The 20,099-nt window shown below is 38.9% G+C and overlaps 1 protein-coding gene across 5 annotated transcripts in view; it reads right to left on the reverse strand.

Annotated features, from left to right (window-relative positions):
• The window catches only part of fam13b (family with sequence similarity 13 member B), an 84,609-nt gene that overhangs the window by 48,067 nt on the left and 16,443 nt on the right, over window positions 1–20,099 (reverse strand). For 4 of the 5 annotated variants that reach the window (XM_008280654.1, XM_008280652.1, XM_008280656.1 and 1 more), the window contains exons 2-6: window positions 16,361–16,512; window positions 12,964–13,176; window positions 6,203–6,415; window positions 3,873–4,050; window positions 1,989–2,133 (exon numbers count right to left, since the gene is read on the reverse strand). In XM_008280654.1, the coding sequence (XP_008278876.1) occupies window positions 1,989–2,133; window positions 3,873–4,050; window positions 6,203–6,415; window positions 12,964–13,129 (702 nt within the window). In that variant the 5' untranslated portion in view covers window positions 13,130–13,176; window positions 16,361–16,512. The remainder of the gene's footprint in view (window positions 1–1,988; window positions 2,134–3,872; window positions 4,051–6,202; window positions 6,416–12,963; window positions 13,177–16,360; window positions 16,513–20,099) is intronic. The other variant, XM_008280653.1, reaches the window with a different exon arrangement.

Consider the following 20,099-nt stretch of genomic DNA (forward strand, 5'->3'; position numbering starts at 1 on the left):
TCCTTTTACAAACCAACGCTTTGGAGACAGTTTTTTCTCGCATAAATGAAGGATGTGGCAGATAATAGCACCAAGGACTCGAGAATACAAGGCAAGCAGAATTGGAGCAAAGTTTTAGCAGTTTTAAGAGCACACTAAAATAGAAATGCAAAGTCCATGAAAGTAAAATAAAAGGGAAGCACAGATGTACTAACAAAGCAATAAAGCAGGGAGCTGAAGGTTTGTGGATAGGTGACCTTCTATAGACGAGTAGAGAGTTTCGGTTTTTGTCCAGGTCGGACTTTTACAATGGCGGTTGGTCCTTTCTCTTCAACATTTCAACATTATCTTTACAGCCTCTGTGCTGCTGTGTTGAACAATGTACACTTAAATGTGACAGGAATTGAATTAGCAGTGCATGTGAGATACCAATCAAGAGTTGACTCATATTATTGTGTGTGTGTGTGTGTCTGTTATCGTATATAAATACACCATAATCAGACTGCTGCCAAGTTAAATGTTACATAAACCTCTCTTTGTACTGCGTTAGACAGCAAAAATGAGTTCAACACAACTGAGACCAAAAACGTTTGGCATGCCTTAATTGTACTAGGTTCATTCTTACAGCTGGAGTCGGTCAGATTTTCATAAAACTGAAAACAATATTTACAGGCCAGAGTTTATTCAATGCTCTGTGTACAGTATGCGTAAGAAAGCAGGTGTGTTTGGGTGGAGTTCTTCTAGATTCTTCCTGAAAATATTTTGTTTATGGGAGAACTTTCTGTGGAGTAATACTGTGTAGGGTTCAACAATAACGAGAGGAAGTGGGTTCATCTGAATATCAATGTTATTTACATCCCTTTACAGGTTGTTATGGCAGGAAAACATTTGTACTCCTATGTAAGGGATGCAGTCATGTAGATTTACACTATCACTGGAGTCAAAACAAATCAGTGTGGTAATTCTAGAGGTGTCTTAAACAGTTGAGTATTTATAACATGTACTGCACTGCTGGTGGTGTCCACAATGTCAACAATGAGTTAATGATGATAATTCTTATGTTTTACATATTCACATTATGTTGTGTTAGATTATTCATCCGTGAATTCAGATTCAGAAACTTTACACCATGTTATGGTGTTATGTTGCTAATCTTTCTCTGTTAAACCCATCACTGTGGCCTTGTATTTTTCCCAAAAGCAGTTTGGTGGCATTTAAAATTTTAAATCTTTCACTTTTCATAGAAGGATCTGTCTGCTGTCTCTGTGTGTCGGCCCAGAAAGAATTTCACCCCTGACACTGACGGCGCTAAATGCCACATTCTACTGTTTCAGTGCCATTAAAGAGGAAGAGGACAAAGGGGATTTTGAAGGCTTCTGAAACTAGATTTCTTTGCTATTATGTTAGGAATGTTGACAATGAATTCCCGTATTCATTACTTCTTTTTCTATGCAAACAGCCCTACCACAATGAGAAGATTGTTTCACTTTCTTTTGTACTGTTTATGGAAATATTTTTATTTGAAAACCGTCAGTTATTTTATATCAAGTTAAAAGGTATTTATTGTTATTTGGCAGATTTATAGACTATGATTATGTGGGGATAAAAAGAAAAACTACAAAGACCCCCTCTGGAGAATGGTGGGGTGAACAAAAATAGACAAAAACCATACTTTGTTTATCCCTGAGGAGAAACAGAACCATTGCATCAGGAGAGAAGAGATGTATAGGCTGGAAAAACCAACAAACAGAAAAAAAAGCCTAATAAACGACCACCTCCCCGTGGAGTGTGATCAAATGTTTTTCAATGATAGCCAGAAAAAACTTCACATCATTTTCACCGTTCACACAACAAGAGGAAATATATTCAATAAAATCAAAAGCCTTTGCAAAAGCATACGGGAAAAGTGTGACAAGTCAACTATTATGAACTACTGAATACTGATTCACTCTTTACGAGATAGAAAAAGAGTGTAAGAAGCAGTGAGGTATAAAGGAGATGGGCCAAACCTGTTCATTGATGGAGCTGTAATCGTTGGTCGTGGAGACGTCATCGTCCTCCGAGTCAAACAGGCCCTCCTGATTGTCTAGCAGCTCTGCCAGGACTCTGCTGACAGACTCCTGGTCGCGAAGGTCTTCTCCTTCTGTTGACAGACTGCAGATGGAAGATGAGAGAAGAGCATGTTGTGTTGGCTGCACACTGTTTTCCATTAGATGTCAATACTTGTAACCGAATAAACTCCCTGCTTTCTAACTTATGTACAGCAGCAAGAAAAAGTTTGTGAACCCTTCAGAATTACCATGCACTGATTACTCATAAAATGTGGTCTGATCTTTAACTAAGTCACAATCATAAATAAACACAATCTGACTAAGCTACCAACACCCAAACATTTTTTCACCTCTTTATTAAACACGCTGAGTAATCGTTCACAGCCCAGGCTGGAAAAAGTATGTGAACGTCTGTGCTAATAACCGTCAAAATCTACTTTGCGTCAATTGTTCCAGTTAAGAAGATGAGATTGAAAATGTGGGTTGTAGAGGTGCCTCTTCCTATAAATAAAGGCATACAAAATCTGGTTACTGACAAAATCTGCTCTTCTCAAGAGAGTGGTTGGTTTGACCTTCTGAGAAGCATTATTAAGATGCACAAATCTGGAAAAGGCTATGAATGCATTTCTAAAGACCTAGGTGTCCATTAATTCAGAATTAATTCTACAACACTGTGTTTGGATGAAAAAAGACCCTGCACACCCACACCAAAACCTAATCCCTACTGTTAAGCATGGAGGAGAGAGCATCAAGTTTGTGGCTGCTTTGCTGCCTTAGGGCAGGGACGCCTTACAATCATGAGAGACCAATAAATTCAAAATAGTATGAAGAAATTTCGCAAGAAATGTCAGGGCAGTGGTCCATGACCTGAAGCTTCAGAGAGGCTGGGTGATGCAACAGGATAACAACCCAAAGCACACAAGTAATTCAATTCAGAGTGGTTGAAAAACAAGAAAATTCATGTTTTGGAAGTCAGAGTTCTGACCTCAACGCAATTGAGATGCTCTAGCATGATCTTCGAAGGGCTGTTCAATTGAGACATCCCAGAAATATTGATGAACTGAAAGAGTTTTGTAGTGAGGAAAGGTCCAAGATTCCAATTCACCCCTCTGAAAGTCTCACAGCTGCTACAGGAAACATCCAATGTAGGCTCTGCGAGTTCTTCAATTCAAAAGTTTTCTTATTATTATTAGTTTAGTTAGACTGGGTGTGTCTTATAGATGAGGATCAGACCATATTTTATGAGTAATTAGTTCTTAAAACCTGGTAATTCCAAACTTTTTCTTGTAATTGTATACCTCTGCGTGTGTCCCTCAATGTGTGTGTGTGTGTGTGTGTGTCTGTGTGCTCCTCCAACTGCCAAAAAAATGTATTTTCTTTACATGTCGTCTGTCTGCCCGTACGGCTGTCAGTTCAATGTGTGGCTGTGTTAGCTGGTGTCAGGTCTATGGCAACAGTGTTTTTACAGCTTTATGGAGATCTGATGACATGTGCCAGATTAAACTACATGATTTTATGTCCAGTGAATATGTGCACCAATAAAACAATTTACAACTGTAGTAAAAGATACAATAGCAGTTGTGCTACTGTATATTTCAATACACACAGTGAGGGCCAATTCACATCCTTTACAACGCCACAAGCAGAAATATGGCTGAAAACAATAAGAAAGTGCAAAATCCAGCTGGATCTCCATAAGCTTTAAAGTAAATACTTTAAGGTGGACAAACATCACCTTGGTTACCTCAGCTCACAGCATCTGACAGCCCACGTTAGTTTGCAAATGTGCACGATTGTGATAATTAACCACAATTCTCAAAATACCCTATAGAGGCAACTTACTGGAAGATGTCTGGTCCGAAGACGGCGGCCAGCGCCCCAATGTTCCAGCTCTCCTGCTGAAGTGATGCCACACTGGATAGGAAGCGGCACAGGAAACGCAGCAGACCATAGTTCAACTGGGGAAGCTGCTGCAGCAGATACTTCAAGTTTCTACACAGCTCTTCTTCATTGCTGTAATCTGGAGATGTTTCAGAGCAGAAAGCAGGATATCAGCATTGCAGGCATCATTATTAGGCTGTAGCATTATATTTTATGTGTGCATTTGGTCATCGCAGCAAGAGCTGGTATAACAATGTACTAATTCTACCACAGGAAAGACTTGATGTCCTCTGCAATATGGTGGAAAAAATCTGTGCAAATATCAGTTCTGGCATTGGCCAAAAAGAGTTGAAACATATCAGGATATTGGTAAAAAAATAATAAAAAAAAACACTGTGCAACCCTGTTACCAAGAAGGTGTCCCTTCACAGATGACCTTAAAAACTCTTAGAGGGGTGAAAGAGTATGTTAAGTTGTCTAGGAAAGGTGAAATCGGGTGAAACAGGGAAAGGCAGTTGGGAGGAAAATGTGCAAAAAAGGTGATCTTAATGTGTTCCACAGCAGTGCCATTATAGGTAGTGTATAAAAGAATAAGAAATTAATGACATGGCACAGAGAGTCCACAAACCCCCAACACCCTTCAGCTTTAATCTGCATGACAGCAACTGGAACAGCCACCATCATGACATGGGGATTAGAGCAGATTATCTTGATAAAACAGAGACAAAAGAGGACAGGGCAAAGAGGCGAACCAAAAAGGAACAGAACAAATGTGAAAATGGGTGATTTTTGTGGAAGTCATTAGACACTGTCCATTAAAACAACTAGAACCCATCTCTTATTTAATTAGGACTGTGACTGTGCTTCATCTGATTGTGGGGAATACTATGAATTATTTATTTAAATGTTTCTAGGACTTACATGAGCACATTTTTCTTGTTTTTCTGTAATTTGAAAACATTTGTCAAAGGGAAGAACAAAGATGGTCTCTAAGCAACAAGGGTCATTATTAACACAACCTTAGATTTTGACTTTAAAAGAGCGTGAACAGATGAGGCAGAGGCAGACAGTAAGAAGAGAAGAACTGATGAAAAGTGAACCTCAGTACAGTAGATTAAAAAAAATGTGTTATAAAAGAGTTTGTTTAGCTAATTTCCACTTCATTTAGTGATCAGACCACTGTTCTGTGTATTCACAGCTTAGGTAACCAACGTCTGCCAACATGGACACAGTCATAACAGCTTAGCACAAAATCAACTTGGATGAAAGTCCAGAAATAGTGGACAATAGCGCAAGCTCTGCATGTTTTTTGAACAGTTATGGTCACCTCTCTTTTGATATGTGGGCCATTCCATACAAAATCAACCAACTCTGAAAAAATTCCCACCTGGTAAATATGCCTATATTAGAAATTTGCTTTGACGGACAAAGAATCATGATTTGAAGATGAATTTGAATATGAATATATCAAGGGTACCAATCTTTCCATTACTCTATGTGATGGACATTAAAAATGATATTGATGCTCAAAGTCAGTTATTTAAAAAATAGTGCAAAACCACTTGGCACTTGGAGTGGATGTAAAATTAATTCAGTTTCAGTATTAAAATCGTTTTCCATGCCAAAGAATTTCATGTTGGTATCTCATGTTCTTCTGAAAAATGCTGGGGAAAAGTAACTCAAATAATCCACTTTATGTACGGGCCTGTAAGTCGTAAAATATGCATGGTATGAAGATACACTTTTGCATACATTAATTGAACATACTAAAACTGTCCTACAAAAAACAGCAGTTAATTCTGAAGGGCTTGGGTTGGAGGCCCTGACTGATATTTCATTGAATGACTCATTAAATAGATTTATGGACTATGTACGATATTTGCAAAACCATTAAGCTCCACGCTATTTTTTATTTATTTATTTAACCTTTGTTTAACCAGGTAAGTCAATTGAGAACCAGTTCTCATTTACAATGGTGACCTGGCCAAGAGGTAGATACGAAACAGTGAGGACAAAAACAGAGGGGAGGAAAAAAAAATAAAAAAAAAGGTTCTGGGAGGAAACGCAACAGTATGAAGTGCACAGCAAACAGGTAAAATCTTTGCAAAAAAACAAAAATACCTGCATAAACTAACCTTGAGCAAAAGTGAGACCCTGAGAGAAACCACAAACAAATGCTTTTTTTTTTTTTCATTAATAGAGTGGATAAAAAGTGAAAGATGGTGGAGTGATTGACTAAAGAGGAAATGCAGAATGGCATGAGAAGAGGAAAAGAAGACCCTGTCACACACCTTGGTGGAGCTGTAGTATGTGTCCTTGTATAGCCGTTGGGATAACGGGTTCAGGAAGCTCCTGCAGGAAGAGTCGGAGCAAACTGACCGCTGACGCCAGGTCGGCCTCTTTCCCCAGCTCCACCTCCTCACCACTGTCATAGCGCTGACGGAGCCACTCTACTCGCTCTGCGTTGCCATTAACCAGGAAGAGACCCTCCAAGTCCAGATGACCTGATGACACAGAGAGCAGCAGCTATCAACATGTGGGTTAAACAACCTTACAGAGATACTGTATGTTAATATATCATTTCTACATCTTCATATTTTATGAGCTTGCTTTGGTTATTTCACAAACATTGTTTTTTGAAAACCTAATCCAAACGTCCGTAACACTCAGGTATTACAGGCAGTGACATAAAATACTGCGATTTTTGGAAGGTATGATTATATTTTGGTTGTTCACAATTTTCCTCTGCCCCGAATGCTTCTCTGTGTGATAGACATTAAAATGGATGGAATTTGTCTTTAAAAAAGTGCTTTTAATTCCATTTATCTGTTTCAACAAACAAACATGACTTCAGATTTACTCAATTGCTAAAATAAACTCAACACAGCCATACTGTTGACAAACCAGCTGCTTTCATGCTCACACCTCTAAATAAAAGACCTGGTCATAGCTGAGGTGTGGTATTAATACCAATCATACTTTGTAGTAAGTATCATACTGGTGTACAATCAGTCTTTCTAGTATGAGGACTCCTCGGCTGCTAAGAAAGTAAGAATTACAAAACTGTTGGCTATCGTCTCCACTCCATAGCTGTCACATTTTTGCGTGCTTGTCCTGGATGCACTAGTATCAGCAGAAGGTGCTAATAGCTATTTTCAAATGCAGAGGCTGAATCCACTCAAAGAGGCCTCCCACGAACACAGAACCTTCAAAGAGCCTTTTGAACAGACTGAACCTGGGCCTTGTTCCAAAATAACAAAATCTGGATACACAGAATCAGAAACCGATGGCGCAATCAGCTGTTCATTGTCACCTTTTACTGGTGTTTCTTTAATAACCAGGTTTATGGTCAGGAATTCTGCCACCATTTTATCATCAGTGTGTTAATACTGTCTAAATTACATTTACGCTTACATTTGATTTCCATTGTTTAAATCTCACAACATTTTTTTTTTATTGGACAAGTTCTAGTGATAACATTTGCTGTTATATTTGAATGCAAATAAATACAGTGTGATATGTCTAAGACTACGTGTTTATGAAAAATCACCTGAACTCTGAAATATACAATGACATGACAGGGAAGTAATACCAACTGAGCTCTCCATCCATCCATCCATCCACTCATCCATCCATCCATCCATCCATCCATTATCTATACACTGCTTAATCCTCTTAAGCGTCTTAGGGCGAAGGTAGGGGACACCAGTCTATCGTAGGGCCGCATAGAAAGACAGAGAATCAACAAGACTCACATTCACACCTACAGAGAATCACAAGTTAACCTCAGCATATCTCTGGATTGTGAGAGGAAGCTGAAGCCGGTGAAAACCCACGCAGTCACAGGGAGAACATGTAAATGCCACACAGAGAGACTCCAGGCTGGGACATGAACCCATGACCTTCTAGCTGTGAGGTGACAGCGCTAACCACAGCAGCACCGTACCTCCAATTTTCATTTTTATCTACAAATACAGAATGATCCTGATCCTGCACCAGTGCACAGCTTATGTAAGTTCAACATAAGAACAGATGTGCAAAGATATGTGTGTATGTATACAAATCATTTGCGTATGTGGACTCCTCCCTTATCGGTATAAAAAGCAGAAGCATGACCACACGGACTGTTATCGTTCCTGCATGTGACAACATCACGGAGTGCTTGTGATGGACGGGATGAACAGATAACATCAGCAAGTCCTGTCACGGCTTTGATAGTATTTTTAGACTGACCATGTTTTTTTTCTCTTTTACATAACGCCCTATCAGTTCATCATGCTATGTTGGTGTTATGTACTGTGTTGTCACATAAATCTGCTGCAACGTTTTTTGTTTTCTGCGTCTGTGATTACTACTACCAAACCACCCATTGGGGATATTTGCACAAATAAACATCAAGGTTATTTTGAAACATTTGCACTAAAAACTGAAATGCGTGAAATAGATATAATTCTAGAAACTTGCCTTTTTTTAGATATATAGCTTAAATGTAATCCCTATTACATTAACTCTGCAGTATTAGGGACGTTTTACTACAGGGAGAATGTAAAGACAATGTTTGTTAAGTGGTAGTTAGTAGACCTGTTTGGCCATATTTTGGGCTGGTTCCAAAACAAAACACTTCACTAATGGAGTGGTTCAGGCTTCAAACTACCTTGTACATAAAGATGTCCAATTCGGTACTTATACTAGTTTTGGACTGCAACACTCTGGGCAAAAACTCAAAAAACAGAGCTGACATAACGAAGACAACCTTGGGAATTGTGTTTCCTAAAAGGACTTCATTGTGTTGCACGAGAGAAAAAAAGTGACAGAAGAAATGAAATTGAAAGTTCAAGAGAGACGATAATTGTTTGCATACTTTCTCATCTCTGGACCCTTCCAGTCACAACACGGAGGTGCCATTAGGGATGGCTATCATTAAGATCGTAATGGTACAAGTATTCTTGCCTGTACTGCTTATCGATCCAGTACTTTAATGGTACTTTTTGATTTTGTTTTGTAATTAACAGAAAAAAACTCATAAAAATGAAGATGGTTTTATTTTCTCATACGTACTGTAAATAAACTTTGCACGCTCTAATAGGATTGTTTTGAATAAATTTCTAATATATACTACAAAAAAATGAAACGTAAAATGCAAACATTAGTTATTTACAGCAACAGAAAGCAATCTTATGAATAAATCACTTTATAGACACTAATGTTAAGGTGATGGGAGTGTTTATAGGAATGATCCGAACACTGAGGCGTTGTGTTTCATTAAACTGTCCAGCATTATATAAGAATTAAGAATTAAGTTTCACCTTTAACAGATAATAAGGAAATCATCTCCACTCTTTACTTTTAAGTACAAAAATAAATACAGGACTTTTACTTTGACAGTATTTTTTACTGTGTGACATTGCTAGTTTTAGTTAAGAGAAAAGTTGAAGTACTTCTTTTATCACTAACATTAACATTTAGGAAGAGAAAGGGTTCAAATAAAGCATTGAAGTGTTTGTATGAAGTCTTCAAATCACTAAATTTCCCCTGCTGCTCTGGGAGCTCAAAACTGAAACTGTATTTCTGAGCAAACGTTCAGATGATGCTCCGACCCTTTCAGGCTGAATCTGTGAACGCAGCCACAGCTGAACAATCAGCTGGCTAATGATTACTTTTATTCATTAACCTATGTCCGTATAAATCAGTTAACTCTGTGTGTGGGTTGCTAGCACCAGCTACATAACATTTCTGGGTTAGAGAAGGATGATTTACAACCTACGCAGTCAAACTGTGCATTTCTCCACTTCTGTTTTTGTCTGTCTGGATGTAACTTTGTCTGGATGTTTTCACAGGCTGCTTGTGCTTCCGCCCCGACATGCAAATGAGATGTTACACTTGTGTCATCAACGTTAGTGAAGTGTAATTGCACTTCTGAACATTTATTTCTCTCCATCATCACTAAGAGCAAGGTCTCTCAGGAGCTGCAGGTGTCTAACAGAGTGCTGCTCCGCCCCTTCACAATCAGATTCCCACAGCGAGAACTCTCTTTCGGATTTCGGAAAGGGAAAATGCCTGATAGAAGTCTTATAGTGGTGAGACAGGATGTGCAACATGACGTTCGCAGAGCTTATTAATCTGGCAATAAACTATTTTGACCCGGGGCTCAGCACCCATCCCTTAGTGTCATGCTCATTGGATTGTCAGCTTCAGAAGTGCACAAGAACGACCAGAAAATCAGCTTCTCAATACACCAACCAGCACAATGTTTTACGCACACTCGTGCTTTAAGTGGGGACTATTGATATTTCCTCATTACCACCCAAGCCTGTCACTTGCTGATAATCCTGCCACATTGCAAGTAAGCACTTTGGCAGAGGAGCAGATTTAAATACAACAGGTAATTTAATGCTTAAAGATGTTTAGATGGTAAAGTTGTGACTCGCAGGTTATGAAACGACTGCCTGATGATGCCTCCTGACTCCTGTTCATTCCCTGGTTTCTCATCCATTAATAAGTCACATAACACAGTCCAACTGCTTAACTGGAGTCTTGTGGGATTTATTCTCCCTTTACAGCTCCACAAAATAGCCTACATGCAGAGCAGCACAGTAACACTGAGCGACAACACAGTTACAATTGTGAGTAAACTTAAACGGTCACAATCACAAAAACAGCCTCTCTCTGATGTCTCTGATTTTGCTGAATCATCATGATTGTATTCAGACATTCCACAGCCCAACCCAATGCACAAATAAACCTACAAGGCAGCCGGTTCCTGAAAAAGCTTCGGCCTGACACGCCTTTAAATGTTTCGTTTTGATCTCTGTATTACATCAAAATTACATCTTCCTTTACATGACCTACACCTTGCTTCTACAAAATCATCAGGCATCACACACAAGCTAGGAGAGATTAAAGCCTTTTCGGTGGCTGAATAACTTCCTGACAGCCAGCACCGCTCTAATTAATGCACCAACAGAGACCCAGGAGGATTAGACTTATTACATAACCTCATATGGTCGGACAGTGCCCAGGTCACACTAACCCCCAACCCGCTTCACTCGTCACTTGAGGGGATCTGAGGTGACAATTCACTTCAGTAGTTTACAAAAAATGTCCACTGACTTGACAGATTTTAAAATAAAGTGTCTTTTGTCTGTTTTGTGTCTGACAGTGCTGACTGCACAATAGCAGACTGAAAAAGGAAATTACAAAAGGAAGCTTTTTCTATTGTTTAACTTGTCACTGCAGATATGTGTTTGACATTCTTTCTTGAAGTACTGATTAAGTTTTAGGACTCCAGCCCCACTTAAAACTCCTATCTAACGCTTATTTTCTTGAATATGGACATGTGCCCAGTGTCCAGGGTGCTGTTGACCTGCCTTGGAAGCTTTATATCTGAACATTAATTCCATATCAATCTTCAAGAGAGTTCTCTTTTTCTTTATAATGGCAAATCATCTGTTGATTTTTCAACATTTTCTTCATTTTGTGAGTGACGTTTTTGCTGCCATGTAATTTCTTCTCACATGAGACAACAGGTACAATAGTCTTTACATGTTATGTAATTTCATCTATAATCCAATTCTATTTCACACAAGCCAGAGATATCATTAGAAGCCAAAGACAAGTTATTTTGATGGTTAAGACTTTACAAAAAAAACAACAACAACAAAAAAAAACTTAAATACAGCAGGTGAAAGAAGCCAAATCGCAATTTTTTTCATCCCTCCTATCTTTCAGAGCAAGATGTCTCAACTGTCAACCAGCTCTTTTTAAAGACATGACAGAAGACTGAAGTTCCTGGTCTGTGAAGCTTGAAAAAAAAATTGTTCCGAGGAAGGATATGGGAAAGGCCTAGGGTCAGCACTTTGGTAGGTAGCTCTCCTTGCTGTCTGTTCTGTTTTCACGAGTGGATTTGCGGTTGACAGAACAGTTATGTAATAAAGAAGGAAGCTGACCGTGGAGTTGTCTGCTGGGGTTTTTCGAGTTTATCATAAAGTGGATCTCAACTGACAACATATTTTGGTTTTAGTGTGATGAAGAGCAGTCACTGAAGCTTAAAAGCAGCAGAGTGTGCTTGGAAACTGAAAACATGACAAACAGCCATCAGATGTAACTGAACTTGCCTCAGTACGTACTTTGGAAGCTCCATTACATGTCACTACAGTTCTGCATGTTTGAAGGTGCAAACTACTGCATAAAGCTCCTGCTACACAAGAATAAAATGAATATTTGTTGACATCAGTTACTCAGCAATGTTTAGTTTAAGTCAGCTCACATTAGAAAACATTTCACAATGGTTATACCCTGGTAGAAATTCAACTTTTCACTTAAACAGTAAATGAATTATTCTTTTTAGTAGTGTTCAAGCTGGATAAACTATACAAACAAACTCCAAAGAAACAGTTGAACTGTTGAGAACTACAGGGGAATGCACACTTTTAACAACTGTGTGAGACATTTAAAAAGAACAGGAAATCTGAAGAGGTGAAAGATCTGCTCTAGTCACATCAAAAGAGAGATCTCTGCAGGCTGAAGGCAATGTAAAATTGAATCACGAAAGATTTAGAGAGAGATTGAGAGTATGTAGATTCCAGTAATTCTTGTAGTATAACTGCTTGTGCTCCTATTTTATACACTTAACGTATGAGATACTTTATTCAGAGCGCAGCCACTTTGATTGTTTCCCTGGTAAGAAGGCAATTTAATAAAAAACGCCTTGTTAAAGCATAGATGTGAACGTTAGTCAAATAAAAATGGTGATTCCTTCAGTATTATGGCGTATACTCGGTCACGTTATTTTCCTGTTGATTACAGAAGATAATAATTTTGAACACATTTAGCCAAATTCTTACTAACAAATGCATCACTACAGATAAACACGTGGGACTGTGTATGAGTCATACAAATATCATATAGATCTGACACATACTTGTGCATCGAAAAAAAACAAACATTTTAAACAAAGTTTTGTTTTAAAATACTTGCACAAATTGGAATAAACTCTGCTAAATTTTATTGAATGCTTTAAAAAAAAGCACTATGGAGTGGCTCCATCACTCACCATGCTCCTCAATGTAGTCGACAATGTGTTTCACCAGTGCAGGAACCTCGTGGCCGCTGATTGTGTGTGTGCGTGTCACCTCCTCCAAAGGAACGCCAAAAACCCGCGTGGTGCTGGGTGAGCTCCCGCCCTCGTTGCCTGGCAACGGAGACACGCTCTTCCTCATGGCCTCCTCCTCCTCCTCCTCACCACAACCCCGCCAAGACCTCACGTCTTCCAAAAGAAAAAGGAAAATGGAGGGAGATTAGACAAACAAAAAAAAGAGAAATACAGCTTTGGTGAAGAATGCAGCTCCGCACGAAAATTCATTTTCATCTGTAGTCATGCACTGTAAACAAGTGAGTGGAGAAAACACAATCATGAGGACTGAGGGAGACACAAGGAGACAACAAGAAGAGTGACTAAGAGACACTGGCAGAGTCTTTACTTCCTCTGCTCAAAGACAAACAAAATCAGCACATATACCTCAAACACATTGGAGAGGGTGGCTTTACTCACTGCTATATGCCAGTGAGTGGGAGAGGAGAGGGAGAAATGACAATAGGCTAGTGACCTGAAAAGATATTTACACCGGGTTCCTTCAGGAGAAAAAAGAACAGGTGGGGATGCAGGAGAAGGCGTAGTGCAAGAGAAATTACTAGATACAACTATGTAAACTTAACCCAGTCTCAATTTCAACTATGCCTTTGTAAAACTTCTGAGTTTTGGTTTAAATACCATTAAAGAGGTATTGACTGAATGATGTAAAACCCACAAATCTTCAGTTTGCATACAGATATGACGTCAAATAATCAAATTTAAGATGCTTTAACCTCCAAACATTTTAAGTTTTTTTCATGATAAATGACAAAAACAGTTAACATATAATCAAAACACCTACAGTGTAATCTTCTGTCTATTGACCAACTGTTGCAGTGCTAATTGTGTTATGCTGAAGTGTTTTGTTTGGGTCACCCTGTTTACGTTTTTGAGGGTAGACTAAATATTAGAAATACAGCCCTTCTGATTGTAATCAAACAGCAGCCTCCAACATAACTCCAGAATAAAAATGAAGCAACACCTTTCTCAGACAGTTTAACGAGATACTGATTCTTACAATCATTGAAAAAGGTTGGATTTGTTATAAGATTATTGTGCTACACCAGGCCAGTTTTAGATAAGTGTACACAGTAAAATGGCTTCTGAGTATATGTTAAAGTACACTGTGCAGACACATGCAATTTCACATATAGTCTACAGTCACGTAAGTCTATTGGCCTGCGCCTTTCACCTACAAATATGGTCAATCTGTGGTTCTAAAACTGTGAATCTGGACCAAAAAGTGGACGATTTATTTATTTTTTTTAACATATATCTACGTGCGTCAGAAAAGTTCCAGGACTGGTGACACAAAAGATATATTTCAAACCCAAACTACAAAGTACGAGTTTTCCCTTTCAGACGACCAACCAGCACGTCTATAAAGACAGCCTGTGACGTTTGCTTCGTTCAGTGCGCGAAAAGAGGTGAGAGCTGGGGCAGGACAAGTCGTGGCTGCTTCACCATGACAATGCACCTGCTCACAACGCCCTGAGCATCCGACAGTTCCTGGCTGAGAAGAACATCGCTGTGCTGGAGCAACCTCCTTACTCACCCCACCTGGGACCCATTTTGAAGATGTGGACGACATCAAGATGGCTGTGACGACGGAGCTGAGGAGGAAGACTCCTTCAGGAGTACATGGTGGCGTGGCAGAGAAGGCTGGCAAAGTGTGTTAGACTCCAGGGGGATTACTTTGAAGGGGAAAACTTGTAGTTTGTAGTTTGGATTTGAAATATATTCTTTGTGACACCAGTCCTGAAACTTTTCTGATACACCTTGTATATTAAACAAGCCACAGTGACTACTGACATATGTATTCAACAATTTCCCTGAGGTTTCACCAAAGGGATCAATAAAGTTTTATCTATCTATCTATCTATCTATCTATCTATCTATCTATCTATCTATCTATCTATCTATCTATCTATCTATCTATCTATCTATCTATCTATTTAAAGGATTTGCATGTGTGTGCATGTGAAATGAAAGTATGGCTGATGTGGTACACTATGACTCAGACTGCAAACAGAAATACAGTATCAACTATTTGTTCCCATGAGAAATGTTCTACATTTCCTAAACATGAAAGGTCATTAAGGCAAAGTGAATTTCCTATCACTTCATCGTTTGCTATGCCAACTGTCATTATCGCTCCAGTCCCTTTGCAGAGGGAAGGACAGCAACAATGGAATGAAAATCAATGCAAGATAAGCAAATAAAAGCAAGAATCAGAGGCAATGATTTCTTTTCAAAGTCTAACTTTGATGATGGTCGGTTGGTGACTAATCTGAATGCAAACAGTGGCAGATGGTGTCCAGTCCACTCATCAGAGGAGGAGGAACATCACCAAATGTTGATCAGAAATGTAATCTCAGCCAGCGTGCATCGAATGATACTGATCGTTCAAATGTGTGCTGCTTTTATCATAAACTCCAACAACAATATGCATAGTATGTACACTTAATTTCTTAATACTAGCTTCAGTGTCAAAGTCACAACATACTTTTTGAAAGTTACAGTAGATCAAAATAACACATTCCTTATCAGCTGTGGAATTCCAAATTACATAACAAAGTTTACAAAGTGCAGTGAACACATGTGGGTATTACACAAAAACAGACACACAGTAACATGGGGGTTGTCAGAATAGAGACTTCTGATAAGAAAGAAGTTTTTCTAGTTTGCAGTGGTCAACTGTTCAGTCGGTCTCTGACAACCAGTTTAAAACCAGTTGTTTGGTGGGAAGGTCAACAATGTGGTGAATCCTTCTCGAGCTACACAATCTAGTTGATGCATTCTGTCAACTTCAAACAGCTAACTGGCAGCTAACTAGGTAGCTGTTGAGTATAAGCTGCTGTTAAATATCTAAAATATTTATGTGAATTGATACAGTTTATGCCATATGTTTGCACAAGTATTTCTATACAGGTTGCATAACAGAGACACTCATTTTATCGGCTGGAATTGAACTGTACACTGTGTTTCATTGGAAAGCGTAAGTAAGAAGACATGACGGAAAGTGAAGAGAGGAAATAGCACTTCACCTTGTATTTCCTTGAGGTACTCTTGAAACTTTGACCAAAGTTATTCTCTTAGTGAAAGATCTTGTGCTGTCATTTGTAAAGGTATGATAGATTTTAAAAAGTAATTAATGCATTGTGCACAACTATTGTAGTTGGGGGGAAATGTACAGTATATTTGTTGTTGTGTATTTGTGTTTTATGTACTACAACAGCCTAAGAGTAAAGTGGGCCCATTTCTTCCCTCAGTCATGTTTGTTGCTCCATGTGTTGTGTGTGTGTGTGTGTGTACTTACCGTGTAGCAGTGAAAGTGTGTCCTATCCTCTCCTCCCCTAGCCAGTGAACCACTGAACCATCTATGGCTGCTTCAGGTTGTGGCAGAAGATGAGCCGGTAGTTCCTCATTGACGGACCGCTAATCCCTCTTGCAGGATTCCTTCTAGCTACACTGAGGACAGACAGAGAGGCAAGAAAAGAGGAGGGAGGAACAAAGAAAAGGAGATAATGGCAGAAAGAGAGGGAGAGGGTGGAGGCAGAAGTCAGGAGAGATAAAAAAGATGGAATGTTTTAAGTAACAATTCCTAGTATGTCAATGAACATATGATTTGCTGCTTTCTATTGTAAAACAAGGTGACAGTGTTTCAAGTGGCACCATGTTTGCTGGGAGAAGTATTATTATGGCACACATTATGAAATGCACATTCGATCTGAAAAAGTTTTTCTACAAAAAAAAATAATAATTTCAATTTAATTTAAGGAAGAACAAGACATACAATAGTAAGCAATAAACATCACCTTCAACAACTTTTGGCTGTTATGAGCAGCGCTGGACATGACACAGAATAGCTTTGCACTGAGCAGTAATACAAAACTAGCAACAAGATAAAAATACTGAAACTGACATTAATACAAAATGTATCTGTCAACAAGTGTTGCAGCATGTTGTTGGTATGGCAGACAATTACTTTCACTCCATCTGGGCACTCCTTTATGCCCACTTTTTCCATGCAACAGCTATGCACAAACGTCCTTCCATCTTGGACTACAGCATAACAAATGTGTTTGAAAAACCTCTACATCTTATCATGTCAGTGTCTCAATCAACGGCTGGGGAAAGCTAAAGCCAGTTGCTTTCACAAAACAAGACTCTACTGTCTTCTCATCTACTATTTCTGAGCAAGCAAATTTCTAGTGTTTTGGTTTTTGGTAATTCCCTTTCTAGGGGTGCAACAGATTAGAAAACTTACAGTTCAGATCATATCGTGGCTTCTGAGTCACGGTTTGGACAATTTTTTGGATTAGCAAAAAAGACAAAAAGAGACAGGTAACTGTACTAACTAACTAAACATAACTGTCACTGTCAACTGCACTGAACTTGTGAACATTTTGTCAACATTAGTATAACCAAACACAATTGTTCTGATCTTACCACACTCTGTATTGAGATTCAGGGAATTATTCCTCATCGAGGTGAAGGTGTTATGTAACAACTACCATGTCCAAATGCGGATCACTTGCTTAAAATTGTGAGATGTGGCATTTGCCTTTGCGGAGGGTTCACATTCCAAGTGTCCATCTAGTTACTTTAAAAAGTAACAGTGCCAGTTAAAGTGTACTTCAATCTATGAAGGTGAAACTCTGAAATTAAGCTATGGCTGACATGTGTGCCGAACCATGGACGGGGATCCATACGGATCACGAATCAACTACGATCTGTTACACTGCTAAGTCTTACTTGTCCCTCTTCACTCCCCTCTCTAATTTTCTCTTCTCCTTCCTCTCTGATCTCACCTTCCAAGCTTGAGATGTCAAGTTGTCCAAGAGTCTGCTGAAGGACTGAATAGAATAATTAAAGAGACACCCACTAGGCAAGAGTGCTGTGCCATTATGTTTTACAGGTCTGTGCATGTCTGTGTGCACACCCATGTGTACAAACTGTCACATTTGATCTGCTAGGTGTTTCCTTCCAATAGCTGTCACTTTAGAGTGTTATTTCATGTGCACACATGTTTTGCTGTACACTTTTATGTACACTTTGCTTGCCTGGGTAGACCAGTGAGACAACAACAGCTTATCAGTACGTGCACATCATTTGTGTGCAAGTTAGATTTCATAACAAGATCACATCCAGCAGGTGTGTGTCAGTGTGTGCGCCCAACTACGCATGAAGAAATTGTCCTTTCAGGCTGTCCCTATTGGCCACGTGGTAAAATATCAATATCACAACTGACTTAAGTTCTTAAAAAAAATCAAAAGTTAAAAATAACAATTTTAGACTTTTTCTTTAACGAGAAATTTGTATTCTCAGTTGTCCAAAAACACTGAAATGTTCAGTTGTTGTTCAGAACACAACAGTTTGTGCAAATTCAAGCACTTTTATTAACAAATGGTTGTCCAGAATTATTGCTGTCATTAAAAAAAATCAGTCTGAGAAGCCCTTTGACCAAAATTTAACAATACAGATATACATCACACACCAAATGAGAACTCGCTCTCAAACATTTTTACCTGGTAAATAAATCTGAGTTGTCTTTCTTTGTCACAAAAATCTTGCAGTATTGTGCTGGATATTAACAATAACGCACACATGCAGCTCGCTGGCTCTGGACATGTTTTGTGCTGTGCACAACAACTCTCTTATTCTTGCTTTTCTGCAGGAATACAACTTGCCCTGTCACTCCTTGTTTTTCCTCTACCCTCTTGTGTCCCTTCTTTCGTTTCATTCATCCTTTTGCTGCATGTTACACAAGACATCCGACCTACTTAGTCTGTTCCACCTCTATGTCAAGAGGGACACAGGAGTACAGATGAGCAGGAACAGAAACTGCCATGACAGGAAAACACCGAGTTAAGAAACATAAATATCAGACAAGTGTCCTGCTCGAGTCTTTGTCTCTCTCGTCAAAGCCTACTTACTACTTCTAAAGAAAAAATATTTGCTCTATTCTTTCAAATCTTATAGAAGTACCAATCTTTACAGAAAGAGTTTGATCACTGAATCATAACAGTGTCCAAAGCTCATTATACAATGTTCAGCTGGATCACATAGTAAAAGTAAAAATTTTGCAAGCTTTTAAGGGTTTTGGCAACAACCGCACAGAAGTACAACCCCTTTCGGGGCGCCGCTATAGCTCACCTGGTTGACCTGGTGTCCCATGTACGGGGCTACAGTCCCCAATGCGGAGGTCATGAGTTCGAGTCCCGCTAAAGGCCCTTTTCCACAGGTCCTTCCCCCATTCTTTTCCCCCACTTTCCTGTCTCTGTCTACTGCTCTATCAAATAAAGGCAAAAAACGCCCCAAAAAATAACTTTAAAAAAAAAAAGAAAGAAATACAACCCTTTGTCACGACATGAAGGCTGTAATCCCTGGAAACCGCAGTCTGTGCAATGATTCAAACATTGAAAAATAATGAAATGCAATAAAAACAGAAAACAGCCCTCAGTTAGGACAGATGGAGTGACTAAGCACTAATAATAAAATGAGCTCTGAAACTTTCTGGTCAATATAATACCCAAATCCATGTCATTAACCTTCTAAGTGTACTAAATGTTTTTACCAGGTTGTGTGGGACAGTGCTGATCCACACTTCTCATATTACACTTTTTAGTAATAAAGTGTTGCTTTTTAAGCAGCTAAGCACAATATGGGATTCTTTGCCAAATGTTCTTCAAAAGGAAGGTCATACAGGGGCTATCACACACTTACCACCAGCTATTTTAAAGAGCTACATATTAGATTCATTTCAATTCAGATGTATACTTTTCAAACTCTGAAATGAATCCTTCTTTCATGCCTATTTAGGGACTGGCTTCTATTTTCTGCAAAATTATAAACGCAAAATATCTTCTGACATCTACTTTTTTGTTTTTATCAGTACAAAACCAGGGTTACTTCTTACTTATCAGACTTATCAGCTCAAAAAATCTGAATCAAAAATGTATAGAGGCTATTCAACACCAACACTTTTGTTGGTGGCTGATGAGCTGAACTTCATTTTCAGGTTTTCCCTTTGCCTAAGCTTATTAAATGGGGGT

This window comes from Stegastes partitus, unplaced genomic scaffold (assembly GCF_000690725.1).
Source record: "Stegastes partitus isolate 25-593 unplaced genomic scaffold, Stegastes_partitus-1.0.2 Scaffold205, whole genome shotgun sequence".
Lineage (NCBI taxonomy): Eukaryota > Metazoa > Chordata > Actinopteri > Pomacentridae > Stegastes > Stegastes partitus.